This window comes from Aquarana catesbeiana, linkage group LG07 (genome assembly GCF_042186555.1).
Source record: "Aquarana catesbeiana isolate 2022-GZ linkage group LG07, ASM4218655v1, whole genome shotgun sequence".
Taxonomy (NCBI): domain Eukaryota; kingdom Metazoa; phylum Chordata; class Amphibia; order Anura; family Ranidae; genus Aquarana; species Aquarana catesbeiana.
The window spans coordinates 274,697,909-274,724,060 of record NC_133330.1 but is presented as its reverse complement, the minus strand read 5'-3'; the positions used below and the strand labels follow the sequence as shown (position 1 = coordinate 274,724,060).

At 45.3% G+C, this 26,152-nt stretch overlaps 2 protein-coding genes and 1 pseudogene across 2 annotated transcripts in view; 1 reads left to right on the top strand and 2 right to left on the bottom strand.

Annotated features, from left to right (window-relative positions):
- Positions 1-26,152, bottom strand: part of LOC141103591 (uncharacterized) — a 535,587-nt gene that overhangs the window by 21,999 nt on the left and 487,436 nt on the right. The gene's annotated exons all lie outside the window — the stretch shown is intronic.
- LOC141103969 (U2 spliceosomal RNA) lies at positions 6,812-6,916 on the top strand (annotated as a pseudogene).
- Positions 20,012-25,187, bottom strand: LOC141102416 (uncharacterized). Its single transcript, XM_073591373.1, has 12 exons — positions 25,178-25,187; positions 25,126-25,133; positions 24,741-24,963; positions 23,561-23,612; positions 23,380-23,446; positions 23,054-23,276; positions 21,878-21,929; positions 21,697-21,763; positions 21,371-21,593; positions 20,596-20,647; positions 20,415-20,481; positions 20,012-20,311 (listed from the first exon to the last, which is right to left on the bottom strand). The coding sequence occupies exons 1-12, from the start codon at positions 25,185-25,187 to the stop codon at positions 20,012-20,014; spliced, it is 1,344 nt and encodes a 447-aa protein (XP_073447474.1).

Sequence of the window (26,152 nt, the reverse complement as noted above, 5' to 3'; positions counted from 1 at the left end):
ACTATTGTTCTGCTGCTGTGCTTATGCTTATTTGCGAAATAATTCAGGTTCTCTGACAAACAGACCATCTAAGATTGACTGTCTTCTGAAATGATTCAGTCTGTGTGTCTCTCTCTGCTAGCAAATCGTAAGTGAAAGTAAGTTGGCTGTACGTGTGTACTTAGTTCTAGCTATTTTACTGCCCCTCCTCTTTGGTTACAATCAGCCAATAACATTCATCATCATCATTATTTTTATTTTACTTCCCCCACCCAATTCCAGCAGTGATCTTTTCTCTCTATGTCCAATCTTTTCTCTCTATGTCAAATCTTTTCTCTCTATGTAGAATAATCTTGGACTAATAGAGTTAAGGTTAGGCACATTCAACCACAGGTTCGGTGGACACAGATTGTTATTGTCAGCATCATGTCGAATCTCCTATCTATATCGAACTGTTGTCACAATGAAAATGAAAATAAAGCATTTGTTTATGTCGGATCTTTCGTTTTTCGGATTCTGCGTAACAAACGATAACGAAAATACCTGAAATTCGGACAAAAATGCATTCGGACAAAAACGAATGCACATGTCTAGCATGTATCTGTTTTTGCCACATTATAAGAACTACATGTTTTAATAAACAGTCAGTCAGTCTACAATGAACTTGGACTGATTCTGTACAAGTACATTTGCTGGCCTCTATGTATGACATTTCTGTCAAGTCATGCCTCTCTGTCTTCATGTACAATGCAGGACTATTGGTTCATTTAAAAATCTTCTAAATAAAACCTGAGCCTACTCTTCCTCGGACGAAGAGTGCGTGATACAAGGAGTGCAGGGGCCAGGGGTACCTGACGCACAAAGTTCAAGAGTGCGTGAGGCATATAATGCCGTTGTCAGGAGTAAGTAATGCTCATGGTGCAGGGGTCAGTTGTGAGTTACCCTCAGAATGCAGAGTCAGCAGTAAGTAACACAGGGTGCAGGAGTCAGGTGTAAGCAACAGAAAAAGTGTAGGAGTCAGCAATAAATGATGTAAAGAGTGCAGGTGTCAGAAATAAGTAATGCAAAGAGTGCGAAGGCCAAGGTTAAGTAAAGCTGGAAAGTTTTGTATTTGATAAGTAAATGTATGGTACTTAATTATAATTAACAGCAATACATTGTGCTATTCTGACTACAATTTCTTGCTGTAGAGATAGGCTCTAATAATTGGTAGTAGCAACCAATCAATCAATGTACAGTGTTTCTGTTTTTTCAGTTTTGGTTAGAAAAGTGAAGAGAAGACCCACATAGTAAGCAATTCTGGTCCTGACTTTTTCACCTGCATTACGAAAAATAGAAATGCTTTAACCACTTGCCGCCCGCCCTATAGCAGAATGACGGCGGCAAAGTGGTTTCAATTACCTGACTGGGTGTCATATGACGTCCTCAGGATATTAAGCCACTGCGCGCCCCCGGGAGCGCGCATCGCGGTGATCGTTGTTGCGGTGTGTCATTCTGACACACCGCAACTCCGATCTAGGTAAAGAGTCTCTGACGGAGACTCTTTACCACGTGATCAGCCGTGTCCAATCACGGCTGATCACGATGTAAATAGGAAGAGCCGGTGATCGGCTTTTCCTCACTCGCATCTGACAGACGCGAGTAGAGGAGAGCCGATCGGCTGCTCTCCTGGCAGGGGGGGTCTGTGCTGATTGTTTATCGGCACAGCTCCCCCTCGGATCCCGCCCAGGACCACCAGGATGGCCATCCACACTAGATCACCAGGTATGCCCCCCCTAGACCCCCAGGGAAATACCAATCTGTGCCCAGGCAGCTGCCAATCAATGCCCAGGCAGCTGCCAATCAGTGTCCACTCACAATGCCTACCACTGCCAGTGCCACCAGGGATGGCTTGTATCAGTGCCCATCAGTGCCACGTATCAATGCCTAACAGTGCCGCCCATCAGTGCCCAGCAGTGCCGCCTATTAGTGCCCAGCAGTGCTGCCTATCAGTGCCACCTATAAGAACCCATCTTTGCAGCCGTTCAGTGCCCATCAGTGTCGCCTATCAGTGCCCATCAGTGCCCACCAGTGCCACCCATGAGTGCCCATCAGTGCCGCCTATCAATGCCCATCAGTGCTGCATATCAGTGCCAGCCATCAGTGCTGCCTACCAGTGCCCATCGTCAGTACCCGTCAGTGCCACCTCATCGGTGCCGCCTTATCAGTGCCCATCAGTGAAAGAGAAAACTTACTTATTTACAAAATTTTATAACAGAAACAAAAGCAAAACTTTTATTTATTTCAAAATTTTCAGTCTTTTTTTATTTGTTTAGCAAAAAAGAAAAACCGCAGAGGTGATCAAATACCACCAAAAGAAAGCTCTATTTGTGGGAACAAAATGATAAAAATCTAGTTTGGGTACAGTGATGGATGACCGCGCAACTGTCGTTCAAACTGCAACAGCGCTGAAAGCTGAAAATTGGTCTGGGCAGGAAGGTGTAGAAGTGCCCTGTATTGAAGTGGTTAAATTGGTTGGTTACTACTACCACCTCTAGGCACTTGTGTCTGCAGCAAAAAAGATTCATCTGTTTTTGAATGCCAGGCTGGACTGTAAAGAATGTAACCAGATCTGTGTTCACACTAATTTGGAGAAGTGGCAGGATGTGTTGATTCAGATACATTGTCTCCAGTTCTCTAATATCCACATTCTTGGTCTTCTTGCTTAGCAGAGCCTAAACTCTATAAGTTCTAGAAGAAGATGAATGGACATCGTGGGACATTTTTATTTTTTAATAAAGGACTTGTCCCAAGCTGTCTTGTCTTTTTAAAATTTTGACACTTTTTTTGTGAAATGGTAGGGGGACTTGTACCTCCTTACCATTTCACACGGGGGGGGGGGGGGGCAGGATCTGGAGGTCCCCTTGTTAAAGTGTTAAAGAGGGCTTCCGGGTTCTGATAAGCCCCCGCCCGCAGACCCCCACAACAACTGGGCAAGGGTTGTGGGGATGAGGTTCCAAGTACTGGAAAAAATGGAAAAAATGATATCAGTTTCCTGCCCAGGTAGTGATGAAGTCATGATGACATCCAGTATTTTATTGTAGCACTGGATTGCCTTCATATGAACAAACTGTAGTTACCCCTAACAAGCAGTCGGATTATATTACTGGTGCTGCTGAGTTTTGTCATTAAGTTTAATGCCTAATTGTGGATATGGCTACTGAGATTTGGGCAAAGCTATTGTATGGATGCTGTACATTGTAAAAATCTATTGTGCTCTGCAATGTCTGTTTAATTTTTTGACTTGCCCTAGCATAGTGAATAAAGTGAAGCTGTGTTTTCTTCAATCATACAATCATGAGCAAGATAAGACGCTGTTTTTCATTCCCTGTCCACGATGGGGTAAGCTGAACTCAAGGAACTACAAATATACAAAATACCCTTGCAACGGGCCCAACCCCACACTGCAAGGATCAATTGCTTGTTAAGTTTAGAAGAGACGGCTGTAATACTTACCTTATTCCTCTTTCACCTGGCTGCTGATTCCTCTCTGATGCTCCAGGCCATGGGCATTACTGACTGTCTTCTTATAAAATGTAGGACTACTGATTCATTCAAAAAATCTTTTATTAAAACCTGCGCCTACTCTTCCCTAGGACTAGAGTGCATGATCCAAAGAGTGCCAGGGCCAGGAGTGCAAAATGCACAAAGTGCAGGGTATAGGAGTGCATAAGGCAAATAGTGTCCGTGTCAGGAGTAGGTAATGCTCAGAGTGTTATGAGTCAGTAGTGAGTAATCCTCAGAGTGCAGGGGTCAGGTGTAATTAGCACAAAGAGTGCAGGAGTCAGCAGTAGGGATGAGCTGAACACCCTCCTATTCGGTCCGCAGCAGAACATGCGAACAGGCAAAAAATTTGGCAGAACGCATGAACACCGTTAAAGTCTATGGGACGTGAACATGAATAATCAAAAGTGCTAATTTTAAGTGTTTGGGGACCCAGGTCCTGCCCCAGGGGACATGTATCAATGCAAATTTTGTTTTAAAAAACAGACCTTTTTTCGGGAGCAGTGTTTTTTTAATGCTTAAAGTGAAACAATAAAAATGAAATATTCCTTTAAATATTGTGCCTGGGGGGTGCCTATAGTATGCCTGTAAAGTGGCACATTTTTCCCGTGTTTAGAACATTACCACAGCGAAATGACATTTCTAAAGGAAAAAATTGTCATGTAAAACTGATCGTTGCTGTAATGAATTGTCGGGTCTCGGCAATATAGATGAAACTCATTGAAAAAAAGAGCATGGGATCCCCCCAGTCCATTACCAGGCCTTTTAGATTTGGTATGAATATAAAGGAGAACCCCGAACCAAAATGTAAAAAAAAAATTGCGTGGGGGTCCCCCTAAAATCCATACCAGGCCCTTCGGGTCTGATATTGAAATTAAGGGGAACCCTGCGCCAATTTTTTTTAAAAAAAAGGCGTAGGGGTCCCTCCCAAAGTCCATACCAGACCCTGATCCGAGCACACAACCTGGCAGGCCACAGGAAAAGAGGGGGGACGAGAGAGCGCCCTCCTCCTGAACCGCACCAGGCCACATGCCCTCAACATGGGGAGGGTGCTTTGGGGTAGGCCCCCAAAGCACCTTGTCCCATCCCCACAACCCTTGCCCAGTGGTTGTGGGGGTTTGCGGGTGGGGGCTTATCTGCCTCTGGAATCCCCTTTAACAAGGGGACACCCAGATCCCGGCCTCCCCCCGTGTTGAAAATGGTAACGGGGTACAAGTCCCCCTACCATTTCACAAAAAAAGTGTAAAAATTTTAAAAAAGACAAGACACAGCTTGGGACAAGTCCTTTATTAAAAAGAAAAAAGAAAAAAAAAACACAACTGACCCGCCTTCATGAGAGGCTCCCGCTGTGTGACGCTTCTTCATTGTGACAGTTCTTATATAACTGAGGGCAGGGCCACCCGGTTACATAAACGGGCGACCCTGCGGGAGCCTCCCATGGAGGCGGGTCGGTTATGGATTTTTTTTTCTTTTTACAGTCTGTTGGGCGGCGTGATAGAAGAAGATGAATGGACATCGTTGGACATTTTTATTTTTTAATAAAGGATTTGTCCCAAGCTGTGTCTTGTCTTTTTAACATTTTGACACTTTTTTTGTGAAATGGTAGGGGGACTTGTACCTCGTTACCATTTCACAGGGGGGTGCATGATCTGGGGGTCCCCTTGTTAAAGGGGGCTTCCAGATTCTGATAAGCCCCTACCCGCAGACCCCCACAACCACCGGGCAAGGGCTGTGGGGATGAGGCCCTTGTCCCCATCGACATGGGGACAAGGTGCTTTGGGGGGCTACCCCAAAGCACCCTCCCCATGTTGAGGGCCTGTGGCCTGGTATGATTCAGGAGGGGGGGGCACTCTCTTGTCCTCCCTCTTTTCCTGTGGCCTGCCAGGTTGCGTGCTTGGATAAGGGTCTGGTATGGATTTTGGGGGGACCCCTAGGCCATTTTTAAAAAAAATTTGGCGCAGGTTTCCCCTTAATTTCCATATCAGACCCGAAGGGCCTGGAATGGATTTTAAAGGGACTCCCACGCATTTTTTAAAAAAATTTTGCTTCGCAGTTCCCCTTAATATTTATACCAGACCCAAAGGGCCTGGTAATGGACAGGGGGGGGGGATCCCATGCTCTTTTTTTCAATGAGTTTTATCTATATTGCCAAGACCCGACAAATCATTACAGCCGTGATCAGTTTTCAATTACAATTTTTCCTTTAGAAATGTCATTTTGCTGTGGTACTGTTCCCAAACATGGAAAAAATGCGCCACTTTGCAGGCATACTATAGACACCCCCCAAGCACAATATTTAAAGGAATATTTCATTTTTATTGTTTCACTTTATTAAAACAATCACTGCTCCCGAAAAAATAGACGTTTTTAAAAAAAAAATTTGCATTGATACATGTCCCCTGGGGCAGGACCGAGGTCCCCAAACACTTTGTATGACAATAACTTGCATATAAGCCTTTAAAATGAGCACTTTTGATTTTTCATGTTAGTGTCCCATAGACTTTAACAGTGTTCTGGCAGCTTTCGAATTTGCCGCACCGCATATTGTTCGCTGTCTGGTGAACAGGCGAACACCCGATGGCGAACAGGTGAACACCCGATGTTCGAGTTGAACTTGCGTTCGACTCAAACATCGGGCTCTTCCCTAGTCAGCAGGAAATAGCGGAAAGAGTGCAGGGCTCAACAGTAAGACATGCAAAAAATTTCGAAGTCAGGAGTAAGTATTGCACAGGGCACTGGCATATTACACAAAAAGCAGGAGTCAGAACTAAGTAATGAAAAGAGTGCAGGGGGTCAGGAGTAAGTATTGCAAAGATTGCAGGATTTATGGGTAAGTAAAGCAGGTCAGTAACACACAGAGTGCAAAGGTCAAGAGTACATTTAACTAGAAAGTTGTGCAGTTGGCATTTAAATTTGAAGTACCTAACAATAAGTAACAACAATATATGTTCCTGTATTTAGTACCATGTTTTGCTGCAGAGACAAGCAACCAGAATTGGTAGTAGCAACCAATCAATGTAAAGCTTTTAAATTGATAAGATGCTAATGCCAACCCTAGGCGCTTCTCTCTGCAGCAAAAAAAGATTCACTACCTATTTTTGAAAGCCAGGCTGGACTGTAAAGAATGTAACCAAATCTGTCTTCACACTAATCTGGAGAAATGGCAGGACGTGCCTCTTTTCCAGCACACCAAACTCAACATTCTGGGCTTCTGCTTAGCAAAGCATGCACTGAGAACTATAAATGATCTATTTGAGCACTTTGACATTATCAAGCTCTTAAAGACAAAATCGCTTCTCGGCCTTTGGGCTAAGATCAAGTGTAGTATCTGTTCTTATCAGTTTCCAGAGGAGGCGCTGTGCTACTCTCAAAGGGGAGGGCCAACAAATCCAATGGTGTTATAGTGCCTGGAAAGGCGGTTTCAGCAGGGACTATGCCAAGCTGCCCGACAGATACTGGGGGCTGGCCGATGGTTGAGTCTGAGCAGTCCGGAAGGGTGCTCCTGGTGAGGATGGGTGCTGCATCTGGGTCTGACCAGAGGGTCGGGTCCCTGGCCTTCTGGCCTAGATTGTGGTAGCTCTAGCTACGGACAGTCTTTCAGGAGAGAACACCAGCTCCTCTTTTGATGGGGGGGGGAGCGGTTAATATTTCCCGAATGTAATTAGAAAGGAGTGATGGGAGCGACGGTGGAGCCTGATGGTAAAGGGCTCTCACCAAGCTCCCTGAACTTCATGCCTTTCTGCCTGGAATGGGGGGCTGCTGTGGTCTGGGTCGTTGGTCAGGGTTGGTCCTGAAAGCCTATGGAGTACATGCCCCTGGAGTGGCAGTCCAGTGGTGCCAAAAAATCACTGTGAGTGAGGGTCACTTTGATTTGAGGCACCACGGTCACTGCACCATATGACACACTTTTTTTTAGCACCTGCTTCTTGGGCTGGGCCTTCTGGCTAGGACCAGAGGAATTTTTTATTCCTGGCCGGAGGGCCTGGTCATTGTTTTACACAATGGCCACCTTTTCACTCTCCTCTCAACTTATTCCTTCCCCACTTTGTTTTATTTATTAGGCTATGTTTGTCACTTTTTGTATTTTTGTGTTTGTACATGGTTTGTTGCACTGTGTGATGAGTAGGGATGCAGGTCCTCGGGCCTGCCCTGAAAATCTTGGAAGAGGGTGGATAATAGGCCTTTTGGCTTGGTTCACCCTCTCTCATGGGGTCTCCCTTCGGGGGAGCTCCACCTAGTACTTGCATGGGTCTGTTTCGGCAGGCCCTCCAGAGAACGGGGTCCGTCTGGTTTCGGCCAGATGGACCAAGTGTAAGTACCCTTGTCTCCGTCTGGAGCCTAACTCCCCGGGGGATTCAGGGCAAGGCCCTCTGATTTTAGAAGGCTTGTGTACCCGTTGCACTTTTTTGTGTTTCACTTCTTATGTGTGTGCACATTTTTTAGGCACCGGGTGAAGAAAAAAAGCTCTTAAAGACAAAATATTATTGCTCATGATGGGAAAGTACCTGGTGGTTTTTGGGTTGGTACTTCTGTTGGTTTAGGTGTTGGTGGTTTTGAGGAACCATGGAATACAAATGACCCAGGCCACAATCCATAATTGCTTGTTGTGACTCCATTCCTTGCTGATCCACTGTAACTCTGTTGTCCAGGTGTTTTTTCCACTGTCACCAGTCCTGCATTATTACCCAGAATTCCAGCATGAATAGCTGCTTTGCATATTGAGGAATCCTAAGATAAACATGTGGCATTCAGTGCAAGATTAATGTTAGACTTTTCTACATTATATATGACTTTGTATTATATGAGAAAAATGGTAAAACGAATAGCTTACATCTGTGTAGACATCAGTTCCCCAAACAGTTCCTCCATTCACCTGGCATTCAGATGGACATTGAACACTTGGAAATACAAAATATTAAAACTTGTATTTATTATATTTTACTGATTATCATTTCTATTTATAGTTAATTGAATTTATTCATACAGAGAAATTATTTTAAGATAAAACTTACATTGAAATTAATTCCTGCAGATTTCTGGCAGTAGTTGAACAGGATCCAATTACTGGAAAAAGAAAACATTAGATCAGTTTTTATGCCCAGGTAGTGATGAAGTCATAATGACCATACAGTATTCTATTGTAGCACTGGATTGCCATCATATAGGGCAAACTGTATTTACTCTGAACAAGCATTAGGATTGCATTACTGGTGTTGTTCAGTTTTCTGAATGCTTAAAACTTAGTATGGCTACTGTGATTATCTATTGTGCTCTGCAATGTCTGTTTCATTTTTTTTGTCTCGCCCTACCCATGATTGACACATAAAAGTGTTGATTTACTAAAGGAGAGAAATTGCCTGCATAGTAGACTTACCGTATTTATCAGCGTATAACACGCACAGGCGTATAACATGCACAAACACAAGAAAAAAAGACCTCTCCTGCGCTCAGGTGTCCATGAACTGGATATGTGGTGCAGCCACCTATAGAAGTAATGCCTAGCGTCTTGCAGCCCTCATTTGAACAATGGGTATTCAAGCTAAAAAAAAAACAGAAAAGAAAGAGGGCGCACCAACCTAGTGCATTACCACTGATAAACTTTAATGCAGCATAAAAACAGTAAAAATTTATACTCACAAACGAGCTAATAAAGATAGCTTTCAAAAGGGCGCAAAAGCGCTGTTTCTGTGGATCGACACCCCAGGACCTGTTGCCGAGAGGATCAGACCAGCGCAAATGGCTGATGGCTTACGTGTTTCGGGGGAGCACCCCTTTCTTCAGAGCCTAAGCGGGCAATGGTTGGTCTCTCGAATTGCTCTCTCTATAAATGTATATATGTGCCTGTGTCTACCCCACCCCAATTAGTGACAACGCCCCCTCCCACAGATATTAGGCACCACCCACCCATTCGGGTTAACCCTCCCTATCCCATCCCTCTGAGTGTGATTCCCCATTTGTAGCCAAAATATAGAGGGCAAACATCTCTCTATGTTATCTGCTATAAGAATCATAATAATAATAATAGTACAAAAAGATTAAAAATTAAATATAAATATAAATATAAAATCACTGAGCCAGCAGATCAATTTCACTCTCAGTATAGGCTATATACAACAGGGCAGGGGAAGGGGGATTGGGTGCGCCAAAACAAAGAAACCTCACCTCCTGCATGCAGCTCTAATTGTGTCTCCATGCCTCCGATCTACTGGGGTGGATGGTGCAGGGCTTCTCCGGCTCCCAGGAGCCATAATAGTGCCACATACCATGTGTGGAACGCACGCTATTCAAAAGACCAGGAAGTGCGGGCGTTCCTGCGTTCCACCCGCAACTTCCGGCCAATCGTGGCGTCATTTCCCCCTCCTCCACAGGCGTCAGAGGTCACTGTGCGCCAGGAACACGGTCCGGAAGCGTGGGTGTGTTTGCGTTCCACCCACTGCTTCCGACCGTCATACCTGTGGTAAATAGTGCGCGCGCATCTCAATAAGGCCGCGCGCTCTCCACTACTCGCTCCACTACTACCATTACCATTGGCAGAGACGCAATCTGGCTATACAGGACAGGCAGCATTCTGGCGGGGGCTACTAGCAGCGCTCAGCCCACTTTTCTCTAAGCCAAAAACCATTGGTGAAAAATGGAGGGGGAAAGAAATGTATAAATTAAAAAATTAATTAAAATAAAAATAGAATTGAAAATAATGTAATATAAATGTCGATTCCAAAATAAGGAAGAGGAAAAGGGATTCAAACCTATAATGTTGATCAAAATGTAAAATAGTTAAATCAATGACAGAAGTCCGCAGAAGTATCCTTCCAAGGTACAGTAGATCATACCATATCCATAAAATTCATAGATTGGAATATAACATAAAATATACTTAATGTTAAAAGAACAACACATGGAAGTCCATAACAATTAGTCGTCATGATATCAGCATGATACTAATCTAGAGGAAGAAGGATTATAAAATAATACTGTACATAGTAGAAAATACATAAAAATACAAATAGGATCTCAAAGTGAATACTGAACCTCATCTGCCTATACCAATGTTATTCACCATTAGACACAGCAATAGAGTGTTCCTACTCAGAGGCTACACCCCACTCCATGTAGATATAAAATATATATAAATATAGTGACAAATATGTATATAAACCATATAATAGTAAGACATACTATGCCAAATGGCAGTGGTACCCATCACCTCAGCATATACCCTGGAGGATACCTCTGCGGACCACATGTGGATGAACAACCACAAGTACGGTTTTGCACTAGGTATAACAACAAGGCCCCCATAATACAAAAAATCCTCAAAAAGAATTGGAGAATCCTTGAATCAGATCCCATCTTAAAGACAAGCCTTCCTTTGCATCCAAATTTCGTCTTTAGGAGACCGAAGGACCTTAGGAGCATTATTGCCCCTAGTAGGGTGAGAACACAAAGAAATGGAGGACTCAGCAGCACCTGGAGTACAATTTTTGACCAGAAGGGCAGTTACAGATGTGGGAGCAGCAACTGTGGGAACTGCGTGCATATGTGCCACAGAAAGAAAGAAGTCTTTGGAACAGACGGTAGGGTCCACAAGATTAAGCAGTCCCTTTACTGCGGTACCCCGTATGTCATCTACGGTCTTCTGTGCCCTTGTGGCCTCCTTTATGTTGGACGGACGTCAAGAGTCATGAGGATAAGAAAGAACGAGCACAGGAGTAGTATCCTGACAGAAAAGGACAACTACTCAATACCGAAACATTTCAAAGAAACCCACAGTAGCAGCACAGAGGGCCTCAAAGTGTTCGGCATAGAAGCAATGCCGAGCGACCTAGATAGTGGTAAAAAATATCAAATGCTGTGTAATAGAGAGGCCTTCTGGATATTTTCCCTAGGAACTTTGGCCCTGAAAGGTCTGAACGAGGAAATCGAACTACACAATGTAGCATAACTCCTTCAGTTCCCGTCCAAGCTTTCGAGCCATTGTTAACATCAGTTAGATAAACATGATGTGACTTCCCTAGTGTGTCCTTCGCCTCCACTATGTTGGTAGGGGTGTACTTTTGGGGTTTATGGGATGCACTAAGATCAAGGACTAGGAATTGGGTAGACCATTGGCAGGTGTAGTAATAGCCTTTTGGCTAAGATCAAGTGTAGTATCGACTTTAGCCCTTAGGGGTGTCTCTGCTTCACAGCTAGGACGTTGAGAACCACTTGCATCTATCCAAGCTAATTGGTTCTTGTGGGGTACCCTCTGCTCGGCCTGGTAGGATCGTTGATTAAATTCAGCTTCACCTACTTGCTGCTATTGGGTTAGAGGCTTAGCCCCCACAGGGAACGAGATTGCGGTCTTCCCTCCTCCCCCACTCCGCATTACTACCTCCGGGCAGTAGATGCTAGAGCCTTTTTAAAGGCTACGAAAAAGAGCGAAGACGTCGAGGAACCAGAAGGAAGCCGCCTAAGAAACATCTGAAGCGACATCCAAATCCTTGGCGATGGGGAAGAGCGAAAAGAAGACCGGAAAAGAGAAGAAGAACCCCGTTCCAGCCACTTCCTCCAAGCCCGGGAATGCCGCTGCCTCAGCCCCCGCCCCTACCCCGGCCGGCACCAGCCGACCAGGACCAGCCAAGCCAGACCAGCCTGCAGACAGGCTCCCAGATTTGGAGCCATGGATGAAGCAGACGGTTGTGCTGCAGCTGAAGGAGGTGGACGGAAGAGTCCCCGACATGATCCCGGAGATCTTCGGAAAGAAGATGATCCTGGAACAGGGGTTCAGCAAAGCGGAGACGCTTTCTGTGCAGGCCTTCACAAGAGGTATATTCTTTATAACTTTTGTGTCGTTTCAGGTCTGCAGAAGATACTGGGAGATGGTGAAGACCAGTGGCCCTGAATCCCCTTTCCGGAAGTTCAGTGGCCATGAGGAACCCCCATACCAGTGGAAAGGACATAGCCACCTACCTCCAGAGGTTCTGCACCGTGGTGAAGGACCCGATCCAAATCTTCGATGCCAACGGCTTCTGGATAGGTAAGTGGTCTGTGCTCTGCAAACTGAGGAAAGACCCTTCGGGGGACATCCAGCACCTGCAGCCTTTCTTCTCCCTGGGATCCTCCGCAGGAATCCTCTTCTACCCCGGCATACCCTACAACTGTAACAAGTGTGGGCAGCCGGGACACATAGGGAAGGATTGTACAGAACTTGCTTGCAAGTTCTGTAGGGTGACAGGCCACGAGACCAAGGACTGTCCGAGGTCCAAAGCCTGCAACCTTTGCGGATTGGCAGAGCATGTCTTCAGACACTGCCCCCAGAGAACCCGGACCTACGCTGGAGCTGTAAGCCAGGGTAAGCCATCCGGGAGGAAGCTGCCAGAAAAACCAAAAGAACCTCGAAAGGCCAAAGGTAAGTCCACCCCCGCCCCACCTGCCCCTGCCCCTCCTGCCCCTGCCCCATCCCCTACCTCCAGCACACCCCTCCCCACCCCTCCCCCCCAACCTGTCCTCCCTGGAGGACTTCCCCACCCTCCCACCCCCCTCCACCCCCACCAGCGGCCCAAGAGGAAGCCGGAAACGTAAGCCAGAGAGCCCAACAGCTGAGGAACCCGCCACCTCCACCAAACGGCCCAACGGGGTCCAACGCGACAGCGATGGACCCGAGCAAGTAGTGGAGGACCTAGAGTCTGCAGGAGAGGAGGAGGAAGGGGAGGAGATCGTGGTCGACCCTGAGCATGACCTCCCCCCCAACGTCCACATCAGCCAGCAGATGATGGAGTCTGTCCTTGAGGAGCTGGGCCTAGCCCAGGACACAGGACAGGCAGAAGACGCAACGGAAGAGCCACCCCCCCCCTGGGGAGGTAAGTTCGGACCCTTGTTAACTAGACCCTCATACCCTTTTTCATTATGGCTGAGATCTCAATCTTTTCCATTAATGTGAGGAGTATCAAGCATACATCTAGAAGGCAAGCGGTCCTGACCTTTCTTTCAAGTCAGAAGAGTGATGTCTACATGCTTCAGGACTGCGCCCTTCCTCCCTTGAGGAGGTACACTCATCTGTCCTCCAAGTGGACCCTTGGTCCCTCCTACTGGTCCGGGGGTGGCGATTGCAAGTCTGCAGGAGTAGCCATTCTGGTCAGGGGTGGGCGCTTCACGGTTGACTCTATCCATGAGCTAGTCTGTGGCCGTCTTTTGGTTATAGACGGCTCGTGGGTGGAAGAGCCAGTTAGGCTCATCAACGTGTACGCCCCCCCAGACAAGAATGCGCGGCTGGAACTTTTCCAGACCCTGCGGACCCAACTCGTCATCACCAGAACAGTAGTGATCAGCGGTGATTTTAACTGTCCGATCGAGGAGGATGGGCGCAGCTCCAGCATATACGCAAAACTTGATGCTACTTCTAGGCTGCTCAAGGAGATGATCTCGGAGGCCTCCTTGCAGGACGCCGTGGGATCCATAGGGAAAGGGACCGTGAACTATTCGTGGTGCCGACCCGATGGATCTGTGCGTTCCAGGATTGACTTTGTGCTCACTTCAAGAACAGTCAAGCATCGTGAGTTCTCCATGGTCCCCTGCTTTTTCTCTGACCACAGGGCTATTCTCTTTCGGGGTGACCTGGGCGAGGGCTTCGCCTGCGGACCAGGTTCCTGGAAGCTGAATAGCACCCTGCTGGAAAACGAGGAACTGATGGGGGAACTCCGGGAGGCCTATGCCACCTGGACGGGGGAAAAGAGATTCTTCGGAAGGGTAAGTGACTGGTGGGAGTTTGTGAAGGTTAAGCTGCGTAGCTTCTTTCAGGCAAGGGGACGCCAGCGTGTGTGCGCCAGGAGGAGGGAACTCAGGAGACTGCAGCGTCAGTTGCAGTCCCTGCAGGACCTTCATCACTGCGGCTGGGACGTTAGGCAGGACCTGGAGGACACCAAGAAGATCCTGAAAGGACACTTCGAGGAAGAATCCAGGCACATTGTCTTCCGTGCCAAGGTGGAGAATCTTGAGAAAGGTGAGAAGTGTCATTCTTTCTTTTTCAGGAAACTTCACTCAGGACACACACCCTTGTCAGAGCTGCGTGACGAGACCGGAACACTCCAGAAGGGGAAGAAGGCTGTGATGCAAGTGGTCAGCAACTACTACACCAACCTCTACTCCCCGAAAGAAACGGACACACAGGCGGCCGACAGGTTCCTGTCAGGTATCTCTAACCAAATTGATCCTGCAGGTTCATCAACCGTCAACGCCCCCTTGGTGCTGGAGGAGCTGCACTCTCCCGCTAAATCCGGCAGGACCCCGGGCTGCGATGGTCTCCCAGTTGAGCTCTATGTAGCACTGTGGGATCTCGTGGGCCCGGACCTGCTCGAGCTGTACGAGGAGATGGTGGTGGAGGGCAGAATGCCTCCGTCACTGAGGGAGGGGATGATCACGATTTTGTATAAGCGGAAGGGGGAGAGATCGGATCTTAAAAATTGGCGTCCGATCTCTCTTCTGAACGTAGACTACAAAATCCTCGCCAAGGTCCTGGCCAACAGGCTGAAGTCTGTCATCGGACAGATCATCCACCCGGATCAGACTTGCGGCATTCGTGGTCGCAGGATTGCGGACAGCCTTGCGCTCGTCCGGGACACGGTCCAGTACATTCATGGCCGCCGTGTGCACGCGGCCCTGGTCAGCCTTGACCAGGAGAAGGCCTTTGACCGTGTCTCCCATGAGTTTATGTGCAGAGCTCTGTGCAGGTTTGGTCTTGGGGAAATGTTTTGTTCGTATGTAAATGTAATGTACACTGACATTTCTAGTTTGGTGCTGGTAAATGGCTGGAAAACTGACCCCTTTCCAATCTTGTCTGGGGTCAGACAAGGCTGCCCTCTCTCACCTCTGCTTTTTGTTTGTTGTATAGAGCTCTTCGCCCGAAGCATCAGACAAAACCCAGAGATCAGAGGGATCATCGCACCAGGACCGGACAGACGGGAGGTCAAGTGCTCACTCTACATGGACGACGTGACGGTGTTCTGTGCTGATCGGCGCTCCATCGACACACTCGCCCAGACCTGTGAGGACTTCGGCCAAGCTTCAGGGGCAAAGGTCAACTGCGGGAAGTCAGAAGTCATGCTCTTCGGAAAGTGGTTCCTGCTTTCTTCTGCACCAATTCCTTTCAGCATCAAGACGGACTTCATCAAAATTCTTGGGGTCTGGTTTGGAGCTGAGGGCGCAGCCCTGAAGTCCTGGGAAGAAAGACTGTCAAAGATGCGACAGAAGTTTGGACTTTGGAGCCTCAGAGAACTCAACATCGAAGGAAAAACACTGGTACTCCGCAGCGAGATCCTCCCTGTGTTGCAGTACCTCGCCCAGGCCTGGCCCCCTCGGGTTAACACCTGTAAGGCCATCACCAGGGCGGTGTTTCACTTCATCTGGAGCTCCAAAATGGACAGAGTGAAGCGGGCGGTTATGTTCAAGGAACCCCTCAAGGGCGGTAAGGGCGTGCCCGACATCGCTACACTATTGAGGGTGTGCTTTGCTTGTAACTGCATCCGCAGGACATTGGTGGACAGAACTGTGGACTCTGGTGGTAACTCTATATCCCGTTTTTTCCTCCTGCCTCTATGGAGGACCCTGGGCTGGGACAAATGGGACAGCTCCATCCCCTACAACTGGGACACCCCTTGGTACTACTTGGACACCTTCAAGTTTATAAAGGAGCTGGGGCTACATGGAGTGAAGCCCGACTTGTGGAAGCCAAAAACTAACCACAAGTTGATCAGAGCATCGGACATTGTTGAGACTGTTCCAGGCCTCCCTTCAGCCACTTGTAAAGTGGTCTGGAGGAATGTTTCTTCAAAAAGACTCACCAACAGGCACAAAGATCTGGCATGGATGGCAATCCAAGGGGGGTTGCCACTCAGGACATTCATGCATGCCAGAAACCTGTGCAGATACAGGCACTGCCCCTTTTGCATCATCCAGGAGGAAACTGCTCTGCATGTTTTCTGGGAGTGTCCCTTTGCACAGGACCTGTTGAGGGCCTTGGAACCGGAACTCAAAGACTTTGTGCCACAGACTGCTATCACACACTTTGGTGTGTTGAACGGACTCTTCTGTGGAACTCATTCACAGGAGGACATTGACGGTGCCTGGCGGGTGCTGTGCTGCTTTAAGGACGCTTTATGGTGCGCCAGAAAGCGCCTCATCCACCAGCGGGAGAGGATGTCCATCGAGGACTGCTGCAGACTGGTTCACAGTCTGCTCAGAGACTATCACTTGATGGACTTCAAGGAGGAAGAGGAGGTCTGAAGATTTCCCCATTTCCCCCCCCTCCCACCCGTGTATCCTTTGGCAGTTCAAATAAAGCTTCGGGCCTGTGAACTCTTTTACTCCCTCCCCTACCCCACCTTCTCCACCCCCCCCCCATCACACCCGTTGCCCATTTGAATGTTATTTGACTGTATGACCGGATTTTTTGTGAAATGGTTTTGAAGTACTGCTTTCAGGGTAATGCGGCGTCATGCATGATGTGATGTTTCGGGGTATTATTACTCTGCACAACACATTAGGCATCATACCGCAGGATGAATGTAATTTATTTGTATGCTTGGCAATGTACTGTTATGTAGTGTATTTATGCGCTGCGTCGCAGTACTGAATGTACCCTGTTTAAGCATTTGTTTTTTGTATATTTTCTTGCAAAATAAAGTATACATTTTCAATCAAAAAAATAGGTTTTAGCCGCTAGTTATTTGTTTAGAAGCTATTATTAGGTTTAGGTTGTGGTTGGTTTTAGATAGTCGCCTATTGGCTTATTTGACTACATGATGTACTTTTTGTAATTTTATGTAATTTACCGCCAATATAATTTACCGCCATTGGAGTTTAGTGTCCATTCCCACCAGATGCTAGCGGGCAATGGTGCCTCTCTCTCTCTATTGTCTATGGTATGCCGGTCCGCAGAGGTATCCTCCAGGGTATATGCTGAGGTGATGGGTACCACTGCCATTTGGCATAGTATGTCTTACTATTATATGGTTTATATACATATTTGTCACTATATTTATATATATTTTATATCTACATGGATTGGGGTGTAGCCTCTGAGTAGGAACACTCTATTGCTGTGTCTAATGGTGAATAACATTGGTATAGGCAGATGAGGTTCAGTATTCACTTTGAGATCCTATATGTATTTTTATGTATTTTCTACTATGTACAGTATTATTTATTATTTTATAATCCTTCTTCCTCTAGATTAGTATCATGCTGATATCATGACGACTAATTGTTATGGACTTCCATGTGTTGTTCTTTTAACATTAAGTATATTTTATGTTATATTCCAATCTATGAATTTTATGGATATGGTATGATCTACTGTACCTTGGAAGGATACTTCTGCGGACTTCTGTCATTGATTTAACTATTTTACATTTTGATCAACATTATAGGTTTGAATCCATTTTCCACTATCCCTTTTCCCCTTCCTTATTTTGGAATCGACATTTATATTACATTATTTTCAATTCTATTTTTATAAATTTTTTAAATTATACATTTCTTTCCCCCTCCATTTTTCACCAATGGTTTTTGGCTTAGAGAAAAGTGGGCTGAGCGCTGCTAGTAGCCCCCGCCAGAATGCTGCCTGTCCTGTATAGCAAGATTGCGTCTCTGCCAATGGTAATGGTAGTAGTGGAGCGAGAGGTGGAGAGCGCGCGGCCTTATTGAGATGCGCGCGCACTATTTACCACAGGTATGACGGTCGGAAGCAGTGGGTGGAACGCAAACACACCCACGCTTCCGGACCGTGTTCCTGGCGCACAGTGACCTCTGACGCCTGTGGAGGAGGGGGAAATGACGCCACGATTGGCCGGAAGTTGCGGGTGGAACGCAGGAACGCCCGCACTTCCTGGTCTTTTGAATAGCGTGCGTTCCACACACGGTATGTGGCACTATTATGGCTCCTGGGAGCCGGAGAAGCCCTGCACCATCCACCCCAGTAGATCGGAGGCATGGGGACACAATTAGAGCTGCATGCAGGAGGTGAGGTTTCTTTGTTTTGGCGCACCCAATCCCCCTTCCCCTGCCCTGTTGTATATAGCCTATACTGAGAGTGAAATTGATCTGCTGGCTCAGTGATTTTATATTTATATTTATATTTAATTTTTTATCTTTTTGTACTATTATTATTATGATTCTTATAGCAGATAACATAGAGAGATGTTTGCCCTCTATATTTTATTTTGGCTACAAATGGGGAATCACACTCAGAGGGATGGGATAGGGAGGGTTAACCCGAATGGGTGGGTGGTGCCTAATATCTGTGGGAGGGGGCGTTGTCACTAATTGGGGTGGGGTAGACACAGGCACATATATACATTTATAGAGAGAGCAATTCGAGAGACCAACCATTGCCCGCTTAGGCTCTGAAAAAAGGGGTGCTCCCCCGAAACGCGTAAGCCATCAGCCATTTGCGCTGGTCTGATCCTCTCGGCAACAGGTCCTGGGGTGTCGATCCACAGAAACAGCGCTTTTGCGCCCTTTTGAAAGCTATCTTTATTAGCTCGTTTGTGAGTATAAATTTTTACTGTTTTTATGCTGCATTAAAGTTTTTCAGTGGTAATGCACTAGGTTGGTGCGCCCTCTTTCTTTTCTGTATAACACGCACATTCATTTTAAGAGAGAAGTTTCAGGAAAAAAAAAAAAAATTAAATAAGGAATTTGAAGCAAAATAAGGGTCAGTGCCCATCTTCAGCCTCACCAGTGCACATCAATACAGCAGCCTCACCATTGCCTTCAATGCAGAAGCCTCACCATTGCCTTCAATGCAGAAGCCTCACCATTGCCTTCAATGCAGAAGCCTCACCATTGCCATCAGTGCAGCCTGATCGATGCCCATCTGCAGCCTAGAGGGGACAGGGAGGGGTGTGGGACGAGGGCCGACAGATTACATACAGTGAGAATCTCCTATGATAGACAGAACAGTGGTCCAATGGCAGCCCAGGAGACAGGACTTTCTATTACAGGGGCCACCAAGTAAACATGAGATTCTCACTGAATGTAATCTGACGGCGCTCGTCCCGCCCCCCTCCCTGTCCCCTCCGAGGCAGCTAAAATTGAAATATTGGTGTATAACACGCACGCGCTATTTGCACCCAATTTTCATGGTGAAAAAGTGAGTGTCATACGCCAATAAATACAGTAATTTTCACTTAGCATCATGTATAAAGTGAGGCTGTGTTCTCTTCAACCGCACAATCATGTGCAAGGAAAATTCCTGTTTTATATTCCTTGAAAACATTAGATCAGTTTTTAGGGTATATTGAGCATTGGCTACAGAGTCCAGCAGTCACCATACTGATGTGGCCACAATAACTGCACTGTGCAGGCCAAACTTTTTGATTTCCTTGCCAGGGTTTTACCAGGGATGCATGCTTCTGAGGACAGATCCCTCAAAATGTGGTTTATTCCAGGCAAATGGGAACAAACGGTAACCTTAGTACAATCCGTTGTACAAAGTAATTTGACTGTAAATGATCTATTTGAGCACTTTGACAATAACTAAATATGAGAGACATATCATATTGGATACTCTGGTCTGTCGTAGGAGACTACCTGGTGGTTTCTGGGTTGGTACTTCTGTTGGTTTAGGTGTTGGTGGTTTTGAGGAACCATGGAATACAAATGACCCAGGCCACGATCCATAATTGCTTGTTGTGACTCCATTCCTTGCTGATCCACTGTAACTCTGTTGTCCAGGTGTTTTTTCCACTGTCACCATTCCTCCATTATTACCCAGAATTCCAGCATGAATAGCTGCTTTGCATATTGAGGAATCCTAAGATAAACATGTGGCATTCAGTACAAGATTAATGTTAGACTTTTCTACATTATATATGACTTTGTATTATATGAGAAAAATGGTAAAACTAATAGCTTACATCTGTGTAGACCTCAGTTCCCCAAACAGTTCCTCCATTCACCTGGCACTCAGATGGACATTGAACACTTGGAAATACAAAATATTAAAACTTGTATTCAATATATTATACTGATTATCATTTCTATTTATGGTTAATTGAATTTATTCATACAGAGAAATTATTTTGAGTTAAAACTTACGTTGAAATTGATTCCTGCAGATTTCTGGCAGTAGTTGCACAGGATCCAATTACTGCAAAAAAGAAAACATTAGATCAGTTTTTATGCCCAGGTAGTGATGAAGTCATAATAGCCATACAGTATTCTATTGCAGCACTGGATTGCCATCATATAGGGCAAACTGTATTTACTCTGAACAAGCATTAGGATTGCATTACTGGTGTTGTTCAGTTCTCTGAATGCTTACAACTTAGTATGGCTACTGTGATTATCTATTGTGCTCTGCAATGTCTGTTTCATTTTTTTTTGTCTTGCCCTACCCATGATTGACACATAAAAGTGTTGATTTACTAAAGGAGAGAAACTGTCTGCATAGTAGACTTAATTTTCACTTAGCATCTTGTATAAAGTGAGGCTATGTTCTGTTCAACCGCACAATCATGTGCAAGGAAAATTCCTGTTTTATATTCCTTGAAAACATTAGATCAGTTTTTAGGGTACATTGCGCATTGACTACAGAGTCCAGCAGTCGCCATACTGATGTGGCCACAATAACTGCACTGTGCAGGCCAAACTTTTTGACTTCCCTGCCAGGGTTTTACTAGGGATGCTTGCTTCTGAGGACAGATCCCTCAAAATGTGGTTTATTCCAGGCAAATGGGGACAAACAGTAACCTTAGTACAATCCGTTGTACAAAGTAATTTGACTGTAAATCATCTATTTGAGCACTTTGACATTAAACTAAATCTGAGAGACATATTATACTGGATACTCTGGTCTGTCGTAGGAGACAACCTGGTGGTTTCTGGGTTGGTACTTCTGTTGGTTTAGGTGTTGGTGGTTTTGAGGAACCATGGAATACAAATGACCCAGGCCACGATCCATAATTGCTTGTTGTGACTCCATTCCTTGCTGATCCACTGTAACTCTGTTGTCCAGGTGTTTTTTCCACTGTCACCAGTCCTCCATTATTACTCAGAATTCCAGCATGAATAGCTGCTTTGCATATTGAGGAATCCTAAGATAAACATGTGGCATTCAGTGCAAGATTAATGTTAGACTTTTCTACATTATATATGACTTTGTATTATATGAGAAAAATGGTAAAACTAATAGCTTACATCTGTATAGACCTCAGTTCCCCAAACAGTTCCTCCATTCACCTGGCACTCAGATGGACATTGAACACTTGGAAATACAATATATTAAAACTTGTATTCAATATATTATACTGATTATCATTTCTATTTATGGTTAATTGAATTTATTCATACAGAGAAATTATTTTGAGTTAAAACTTACGTTGAAATTGATTCCTGCAGATTTCTGGCAGTAGTTGCACAGGATCCAATTACTGCAAAAAAGAAAACATTAGATCAGTTTTTATGCCCAGGTAGTGATGAAGTCATAATAACCATACAGTATTCTATTGCAGCACTGGATTGCCATCATATAGGGCAAACTGTATTTACTCTGAACAAGCATTAGGATTGCATTAGGCCCCTTTCACACGGGACGGATCCGTGTTGATCCGCCCCGTGTTTATCCGCTGCTCAGCGGGGAGCGCTCCGCTTTCCCCAGCTGAGCAGGCAGATGACAGGACGGGACCCGCACACTGTGCAGGGACCGCCCTGTCAGATCTCCGCTCTCCCCTATGGGGGATCGGAGGAACACGGACCGTCTGTCCGTGTTCCTCCGATCCGCTCTGCGGACGGATAGAAGAATAGGATTTTCTTCCATCCGCAGAATCGGATGAGAGCGGAGGCGGACGACATCGGGTGTTAGCGGATGTACATCCACTGACACCTGCTATCCCATAGGGATGCATGTATGTCCGTATTTCATCCGAAAACGGATGGATGAAATACGGACATACGGTCCGCATGTGTGAAAGGGGCCTTACTGGCGTTGTTCAGTTCTCTGAATGCTTACAACTTAGTATGGCTACTGTGATTATCTATTGTGCTCTGCAATGTCTGTTTCATTTTTTTGTTGTCTTGCCCTACCCATGATTGACACATAAAAGTGTTGATTTACTAAAGGAAACTGTCTGCATAGTAGACTTAATTTTCACTTAGCATCGTGTATAAAGTGAGGCTATGTTCTGTTCAACCGCACAATCATGTGCAAGGAAAATTCCTGTTTTATATTCCTTGAAAACATTAGATCAGTTTTTAGGGTATATTGCGCATTGACTACAGAGTCCAGCAGTCGCCATACTGATGTGGCCACAATAACTGCACTGTGCAGGCCAAACTTTTTGACTTCCCTGCCAGGGTTTTACTAGGGATGCTTGCTTCTGAGGACAGATCCCTCAAAATGTGGTTTATTCCAGGCAAATGGGGACAAACAGTAACCTTAGTACAATCCGTTGTAAAAAGTAATTTGACTGTAAATCATCTATTTGAGCACTTTGACATTAAACTAAATCTGAGAGACATATTATACTGGATACTCTGGTCTGTCGTAGGAGACAACCTGGTGGTTTCTGGGTTGGTACTTCTGTTGGTTTAGGTGTTGGTGGTTTTGAGGAACCATGGAATACAAATGACCCAGGCCACGATCCATAATTGCTTGTTGTGACTCCATTCCTTGCTGATCCACTGTAACTCTGTTGTCCAGGTGTTTTTTCCACTGTCACCAGTCCTCCATTATTACCCAGAATTCCAGCATGGATAGCTGCTTTGCATATTGAGGAATCCTAAGATAAACATGTGGCATTCAGTGCAAGATTAATGTTAGACTTTTCTACATTATATATGACTTTGTATTATATGAGAAAAATGGTAAAACTAATAGCTTACATCTGTGTAGACCTCAGTTCCCCAAACAGTTCCTCCATTCACCTGGCACTCAGATGGACATTGAACACTTGGAAATACAAAATATTAAAACTTGTATTCAATATATTATACTGATTATCATTTCTATTTATGGTTAATTGAATTTATTCATACAGAGAAATTATTTTGAGTTAAAACTTACGTTGAAATTGATTCCTGCAGATTTCTGGCAGTAGTTGCACAGGATCCAATTACTGCAAAAAAGAAAACATTAGATCAGTTTTTATGCCCAGGTAGTGATGAAGTCATAATAGCCATACAGTATTCTATTGCAGCACTGGATTGCCATCATATAGGGCAAACTGTATTTACTCTGAACAAGCATTAGGATTGCATTAGGCCCCTTTCACACGGGATGGATCCGTGTTGATCCGCCCCGTGTTTATCCGCTGCTCAGCGGGGATCGCTCCGCTTTCCCCAGCTGAGCAGGCAGATGACAGGACGGGACCCGCACACTGTGCAGGGACCGCCCTGTCAGATCTCCGCTCTCCCCTATGGGGGATCGGAGGAACACGGACCGTCTGTCCGTGTTCCTCCGATCCGCTCTGCGGACGGATAGAAAAATAGGATTTTCTTCCGTCCGCAGAATCGGATGAGAGCGGAGGCGGACGACATCGGGTGTTAGCAGATGTACATCCGCTGACACCCGCTATCCCATAGGGATGCATGTATGTCCGTATTTCATCCGAAAACGGATGGATGAAATATGGACATACGGTCCGCATGTGTGAAAGGGGCCTTACTGGCGTTGTTCAGTTCTCTGAATGCTTACAACTTAGTATGGCTACTGTGATTATCTATTGTGCTCTGCAATGTCTGTTTCATTTTTTTGTTGTCTTGCCCTACCCATGATTGACACATAAAAGTGTTGATTTACTAAAGGAGAGAAACTGTCTGCATAGTAGACTTAATTTTCACTTAGCATCGTGTATAAAGTGAGGCTATGTTCTGTTCAACCGCACAATCATGTGCAAGGAAAATTCCTGTTTTATATTCCTTGAAAACATTAGATCAGTTTTTAGGGTATATTGCGCATTGACTACAGAGTCCAGCAGTCGCCATACTGAGGTGGCCACAATAACTGCACTGTGCAGGCCAAACTTTTTGACTTCCCTGTCAGGGTTTTACTAGGAATGCTTGCTTCTGAGGACAGATCCCTCAAAATGTGGTTTATTCCAGGGAAATGGGGACAAACAGTAACCTTAGTACAATCCGTTGTACAAAGTAATTTGACTGTAAATCATCTATTTGAGCACTTTGACATTAAACTAAATCTGAAAGACATATTATACTGGATACTCTGGTCTGTCGTAGGAGACAACCTGGTGGTTTCTGGGTTGGTACTTCTGTTGGTTTAGGTGTTGGTGGTTTTGAGGAACCATGGAATACAAATGACCCAGGCCACGATCCATAATTGCTTGTTGTGACTCCATTCCTTGCTGATCCACTGTAACTCTGTTGTCCAGGTGTTTTTTCCACTGTCACCAGTCCTCCATTATTACCCAGAATTCCAGCATGGATAGCTGCTTTGCATATTGAGGAATCCTAAGATAAACATGTGGCATTCAGTGCAAGATTAATGTTAGACTTTTCTACATTATATATGACTTTGTTTTATATGAGAAAAACGGTAAAACTAATAGCTTACATCTGTGTAGGTATCAGTTCCCAAAACAGTTCCTCCATTCACCTGGCACTCAGATGGACATTGAACACTTGGAAATACAAAATATTAAAACTTGTATTTATTATATTTTACTGATTATCATTTCTATTTATAGTTAATTGAATTTATTCATACAGAGAAATTATTATGAGATAAAACTTACATTGAAATTGATTCCTGCAGATTTCTGGCAGTAGTTGCACAGGATCCAATTACTGGAAAAAGAAAACATTAGATCAGTTTTTATGCCCAGGTAGTGATGAAGTCATAATGGCCATTAGGGATGAGCTTCGTGTTCGAGTCGAGCCCATGTTTGACTCGAACATCGTCTGTTCACCCGTTCGCCGTATTGCAAACGATATGGGCTGTTCACCCCAAATTCATGTGGCGCGTCATGGCCCATAATTCACTGCGGCATCGCAGTGCATTGCTTGCTGATGATTGGCCAAGGATGCACTATGACCCGCATGCTTGGCCAATCACAGCACCGCCTGTAGAGAGGGCTGTAATTGGCCAAAGCCAGGGTGGCTTTGGCCAATTATGGCTCAGGGGGTTTAGTACACGCCCCACACTATATAAGGCCGCCTACACGGTGGCCCTGTGTAGTGTGTGTTCCGGCGTTCAGAGACAGAGAGACAGTGTCATTTGATTTAAGTTAGATAGATTAGGCAGGACAGTCACTTACAGTGTATTGTGTATATATATATGCATCCCAGGTGTTGTGTATATATATATATATATATATATATATATATATATATATATATATATATATATATATATACATACACACTGTATTCAGTTTAGCTAGATCTGTTCCTGTTATTATCTTCCTACTGACAGGCAGGCTTGTGTTGTTACAGTATTCACAGCTACCTGAAGAAAATTGCTGGTGTTCTTCTGATCCTATTAGTACCACAGTCAGGCAGCTAGACTATTTACAGTTAGTGTAGTGCGTCCTCCTTACAGTGTTCAGCTAAAGCTACAAGTTAGTTTAGTGTGACCTCTGCACAGTGTTCAGCTAAAGCTACAAGTTAGTGTAGTGCGACCTCTGCACAGTGTTCAGCT